Raw genomic sequence first — 6,241 nt, forward strand, 5'->3', positions numbered from 1 at the left:
CCTCACACACTCTTTTTATAGCATTCTGGAATGAGGCCCTGCATAGCAGCCGGGCGTAAACTGCTCTCCACCAATGAGGGCACTTCACCCCCTGATGGACAACTAGGCTCAGCCAATAGGGCAGTGCCTCCCATGGACTGGAGGGACATGTCCCAGCTGGGAAGGCCAGAGGTCAGGGATTGAGCTAAAATAGCAACATGACTTTTAAACCGAGAGCTGTGAAATAAAAGTGTAAAGATCAGAGTAAGCTGCTGCTGCTGAGGTGCTGTAGAGTGCACGGGAGGCTGCTGAGGGGAGGATGGCTCATAATAATGGCCGAAACGGAGCAAATGGAATGGCATCACACACATGAAAACCATGTATATTTGACCTATTCCACCTATTCCGCTCCAGCCATTACCACGAGCCCATCCTCCCCAATTAGGGTGCCAGCAACCTACTGTGGTAGAGTTTCTGACATCAATTTAAGGCAATGGAATTAGTAATCTGACTCCAAAACTAGAACTGATACAGGCAATTATCCCATGCAATGAGGTAGTAGTGACTAGGGTAAAACAGACTAAAACATTCTGTCTCAACATGGGGTTACGTTAGGGGAAGTTGTATAATATCACACATACTCCAGTAGTCCTACTGTATAATAACACACATACTCCAGTAGGTCTACTGTATAATATCACACATACTCCAGTAGTCCTACTGTATAATAACACACATACTCTAGTTGTCCTACTGTATAATAACACACATATTCTAGTAGCCCTACTGTATAGTATCACACATACTCCAGTAGTCCTACTGTATAATATCACACATACTCTAGTAGTCCTACTGTATAATATCACACATACTCCAGTAGTCCTACTGTATAATAACACACATATTCTAGTAGTGCTACTGTATAATATCACACATAGTATAGTAGTGCTACTGTATAATATCACACATATATAGTAGTGCTACTGTATAATATCACACATACTCCAGTAGTCCTACTGTATAATAACACACATACTCCAGTAGGTCTACTGTATAATATCACACATACTCTAGTTGTCCTACTGTATAATAACACACATACTCTAGTAGGTCTACTGTATAATATCACAAATACTCCAGTAGGTCTACTGTATAATATCACACATACTATAGTAGTGCTACTGTATAATATCACACATACTCCAAAGAACACACATGAGAAACTGTACTTATTCCCAGTACAACCACTATTGGGCCTCCACAGGACAACAGTCAGCAAATAAATACAGTCAGCAAATATTTATTTGGGATGTTTGAAATTCTATGCAGAAATGCACCAAGGTTTCAAACCGTTCCTACCACCCACTTAAACTCTGGGGCCATTACAGGTGAAAATACTGATTCTGCATTAAACTGACCAATGCCCCTTTTACCAATCACATTGAGGAAAGAGAGAAATACAATATCAGCAAATACATTAGTAATGGAACTCTGGACATGTAGTCAATCTGCATATATTATATCACAAAAAAAGGACAGAGAGATAGAGGAATCACAAAGAGAGAGAAAGACTGAGGATGCTGCCGTGAGAGAGAGCGAGAAATAGAGAGAAAGGAGAGCAGTAAAGCAGGTAAAGCTGAAAGAGAAGGGTGTATGAGAGAGAAGTGGAGAGGATACTGCGTGGCTGGGTGTGGAGGGGATGGGTGAAAAAACTACTGTATTCAGGGCTGGCTTTCACTTTTTGGGGCCCTAAGCTAATTTATTTTTACAACATGGGCTGTAAAGAAAATGTTGCAGTTTCAAAGCAAGTTTGCTATAATTTTACACATTTGCCATGTCAATATGACTTCTGAGTGAGAGTGACTCACAAAATCAATGGGGGCCCCCTGGAGGTCAGGGTAATTTGACCATGATAACTACAAGTATATATACCTGGCTAGACTCATTTACCAATCTAAAACATTTTAGCCGACATGGGCTAGTTGAGGGACTGTCAGTGACTGACATGGGCTAATTGAGTGACTGTCAAAATGCCGATGCACAACAATCTAAATTGCACATTGTATACTCTACTATTCTTACTCTCAACAGTAAGTTGAGCCCCCGACTGATTTCTTAAAATGCCTGGGGCTTATGTTGATAACGCCTGGAACCGGCCCCGACTTTACTTATGACTCAGCTTGCGGCAGCACCCCGCACCTACTGTAGCCTAGCAACCCACATCCATCTCACCTTCAAGGCTTCTGCTTTGAGAACTGTCAGCAAAATACACACATACAAAAGAGACACACAAACACACGTAAATTCATACACTCTCCTCAAATGTGTACAGGCGAAATGCATAATATACTGCACCTAAACATGGACTTATACCAGCCTGTTCTCTCACAAGATCCTCATACTATGCTTAAATACTTAAATTCTCTTCACATTCCTCAGTGTCCCTTCCAATTAAGGCAATCATGAAAATGTATTTGAATTCATTTGACCTTTTTTGTATAATAGATGCATTATCTATCATTATTACGATGATCTATTATTATGATTATCAATGCATTATCTTCCCAAAAACACAAACACATCTTCACAGACATCATCATATTTATACACATTATCATTACAGCATCTAATTCAGAACCTCACAAGTATCTACAGGCACCAAACAGTAGCTTCCCAGCCATAATGTATAAATAAATAAACACATACCATCCAGCCGTGTGTTCGGTGTTTATCAATGTGAGTTTTATGTGGTCATGGGTGTCTCTCTCTAATTGGCCAGCAGGGCAGGTGCTGTGTCACTGTATGAGGAGAAGCTGTGTATAATATCAATGCATAGGCTGCTGTAGAATGAGGACAGCCCATTAATTTTCTTCCCCTACAGGGAGGACTGCGAGACCTACATTCAAATGAATGACTCAAGTAATTTCATGCGACTATTCATTTTTACTATCGGTGCAGGTACAGTGCAGATTTATATTTCATTATCCAGAGGCTTTAGCTACCTAACTCTACTTTCCTGAACATTAACTTGTGAACATTAGTAGTCAATGTTACTGTGTATGACAGAAACAGTATAGAGAAACTAGAAACATGTTAATCTCCTTTGTACCCTCAAAAACACATATCTCTCCATCTGCAACCTCTCCCTCCCCCTTTCTTTCCTTCTTTCCTTTCCTTTCTCCCTCTCTGTCCGTTGCAGTGTAAGCCTATCGATCCCGCATAGTCAGAGTTTGGGAATGCGCCTGCGTCAGAGTTCTTCCTCCTGCTATAAAAGCTGGAGCCACTGCAGCAGCATCAGTCTGGGTTCTTCACCTGAGCCCTACAGACACATTGACACAGAGCCAAACAGAGCTGCCTGCCCTCCCAGCCCAGCCATGAGTACCCTCGGCTTTGACCCTTACTACTCATCCTCCTCCTATCGCCGCTGGCACGTGGAGGGAGCCCCCCGCGGAGTGGTGACCAAGGGGAGGTCACGATCGGCCTTCTCCTCCCACGCCTCCCCTCTCTCCTCCTCCGTGAGCTCCCGTCTGCAGTACTCCTTTCCTGGCCAGGCTCTGCATTCATCCATGGCCTCTTCCTCCTCTGTAGAACTGGAGCTGAACCAGGCGACCCAGGTGAGCTCTGAGTTCCGCACAGTGAGGACCCAGGAGAGGGCCCAGCTGCAGGACCTCAACGACCGCTTCGCTGGCTTCATCGAGCGTGTGCGGGAGCTGGAGCAGCAGAACCGTGTACTGGAGGCTGAGCTGGTGATGCTGAGGCAAAGGCACGGTGAACCCTCCCGCCTGGCGGCCCTGTATGAGCAGGAGGCGCGGGCCCTGAGGGCCGCCGTGGACGAGGCGCGTGGGGAGCAGCAGGCCGCCTTGGGCCAGAAGGAGCGCCTGGAGCAGGCCCTGAGCGCCCTGCAGGCCCGCTATGAGGAGGAGGTGGTGGCCCGCGAGGACGCGGAGGGCAGGCTGCTGGATGCACGGTGTGGGGCCGACCAGACTGCCCTGGCCAGGGCTGAGCTGGAGAAGAGGGTGGAGACCCTGCTGGACGAGGTGGCCTTCCTCAAGAAGCTCCACGAGAGGGAGGTGGTGGAGCTCCAGGCCCAGGCCCAGCTGGGGGCCCAGGTGGCTGTGGAGATGGAGGCAGCCACACCAGACCTGTCCGGTGCTCTGAGGGACATCCGGGCCCAGTACGAGAGGCTGGCGGCCAAGAACATGCAGTCTGCTGAGGAGTGGTTCCATGGGAAGGTGGGCTCCCTGACGGAGAGTGTTGCCCAGCACAGTGACGTGATGAAGAGCTCCAGGGATGAGGCAGGGGAGTACCGCCGGCAGCTCAAGGCCCACCTGCTGGAGATCGATACCTGCCGGGGTCTCAACAAGTCTCTGGAAAACCAGCTACACATCATGGAGGACAAGCAGAGCGCTGAGATCAGCAACATGCAGGTCAGTGGTGGTACTGCAGGGCGAATTAAACAGCAAATCTGATGCAAATACCTCAGAATAAATGCAATCTTAATGTGAATTTATTTATGTTTAGAAACTGCTTACTAATAGGTAAATGACTATGTCAGAATACAAGACACCAATAACGTTTTATATTTTGTGCCAAGTGGAACTGATTTAGTAATACAGAATAGGAACAAATAAGATTATTTTGAATACCTTTAAAATGTAATCCATTTAGACATTTTAAGCATATTACCTGTATTACCCACTGTAATTTTATTTTTTATTTTTATCCACTTCATAACCTTTAAACGTCTCCCATAGGACACTATTGGCCAGCTGGAGAATGATCTGAGAGCCACCAAGCAGGAGATGGCTCGCTACCTGAAGGACTACCAGGACCTGCTGAATGTTAAGATGGCCTTGGACATTGAGATCGCTGCCTACAGGTAGGATGCTATGAGGAGCATTGGCCAGAGCTTCAACTTAAACAAATATAATGTAATAATACTAATGCCAGTCCAGGTCAAGGAAAGTCTTTTGCTCTTTTATTCTAAAGTTTTATCTTTCCCATGATCCTTTACTTTTCCAGGAAGCTGCTGGAGGGGGAGGAGTCTCACTTCAGTGTGGGTGGATCAGGGGGTATGTCCAATGTCTATGGCCACAGCTTGTCAGTCATGCCCTCCTTCCGCCGCTCCATGTTCTCAATGCAGTCTAGCCTGAGCTCTGGCGCCCCCTACCTGATGACCTCACGCTTCCTCGGCTCCTCATTCGTCTCTGGAGAAGACATCATCTCTACCAGCCTGGCCCAACGGGACTCTGCCAGCCCACCACAGGAGGAGGAAGAGGAGGAGAAGGAGGAAGAGGAGGCAATGGCGGAGGAAGAAGCAGAAGAGAAGAAAGAGGAGGGACAGGAGGAGGAAGAAGAGGGTGGAGAGGAGAAGGAGGAAAAGGGAGAAGAGAAAGAGGAAGATGGGGATGAAGGAGGCGAGGAGGAGAAGGAAGATGGAGAGGATGCTAAAGATGGAGATCAAGGTTAGCGTTGGGATATTTCCCCTCAAAGAATATTCTCTATTGTTGTTGTGTATGGCTTACATGCTGACATTTTTACAAACCTGTATACTAACTAAATTATTCCTCTATTCTCAATTATTTCCTTTTTTGATATAGGTGGAGACGAGAATGCAGAAACTGCAAAAGAGGATGGAGAGAAAGATAAGGACGAGGGTGGGGAGGAGAATGGAAAGAAAGGTGTGGAAGAGGAGTGGGTAGAGAAAGAGGGAGGAGATGATAAAGAAGGGGGAGATAAAGATGAAGTGAAAGATGAAGGTAAAAGTGAGGAGAAAAAAGATGACGACTCAGAAACCAAAGAAGGGAAGGGCGAACCAGAGATGTCCAAGAGTGAGGAGAAGAGAGAAAAATCTGCCGAAGGGAAAGACTAATCTGAAATACCAAAGGCTAAAAAGTAAGTTTGTGGCCCAAGACCACACAAGCCAAAAGACAGTCTAATAAAACCTCAGCTCGGCAAATAGCAGAAATACCCAACATTATCGACTCCAGTGTGCTTGTTAACAAGGTGCACAATACAATGTCTTTTAGTGCACTAATGCATCAAAATCAAGGTTATCTGCTAGCAGTTATAAGTCAATAAAATCAATAAAGGTCACACAATTCCTCTAGTGTGTGTGTAAGAGTGTGTATGCTATGCCTGTGCAAGTCTGTGAGAGTGGGGTTTTGGATGGTTGAATAAATACTTTTGAAAGCCATGCAGAGTGTGTAATTGATTTTTTTTGTCCTTATACTGAATCATGCTGAATAATAACTCAGTAAAC

The 6,241-nt window shown here is 45.6% G+C and overlaps 1 protein-coding gene across 1 annotated transcript; it reads left to right on the forward strand.

Annotated features, from left to right (window-relative positions):
* Positions 1 to 3,291: 3,291 nt before the first annotated feature.
* LOC124007396 (neurofilament light polypeptide-like) lies at positions 3,292 to 5,860 on the forward strand. The gene is made up of 4 exons (XM_046317910.1): positions 3,292 to 4,406; positions 4,734 to 4,858; positions 5,002 to 5,444; positions 5,580 to 5,860. The coding sequence occupies exons 1-4, from the start codon at positions 3,354 to 3,356 to the stop codon at positions 5,849 to 5,851; spliced, it is 1,893 nt and encodes a 630-aa protein (XP_046173866.1). The 5' UTR covers positions 3,292 to 3,353; the 3' UTR covers positions 5,852 to 5,860.
* Positions 5,861 to 6,241: the final 381 nt, after the last annotated feature.

This window comes from Oncorhynchus gorbuscha, linkage group LG20 (genome assembly GCF_021184085.1).
Source record: "Oncorhynchus gorbuscha isolate QuinsamMale2020 ecotype Even-year linkage group LG20, OgorEven_v1.0, whole genome shotgun sequence".
Taxonomy (NCBI): domain Eukaryota; kingdom Metazoa; phylum Chordata; class Actinopteri; order Salmoniformes; family Salmonidae; genus Oncorhynchus; species Oncorhynchus gorbuscha.

Coding starts and splice junctions, on each gene's coding strand:
- LOC124007396 (XM_046317910.1), top strand. CDS start 3,354: ATGAGTACCCTCGGCTTTGACCCTTACTACTCATCCTCCTCCTATCGC. Junction 4,859..5,001: donor ATTGAGATCGCTGCCTACAG/GTAGGATGCTAT, acceptor TTACTTTTCCAG/GAAGCTGCTGGAGGGGGAGG. Junction 5,445..5,579: donor TGCTAAAGATGGAGATCAAG/GTTAGCGTTGGG, acceptor TTTTTGATATAG/GTGGAGACGAGAATGCAGAA.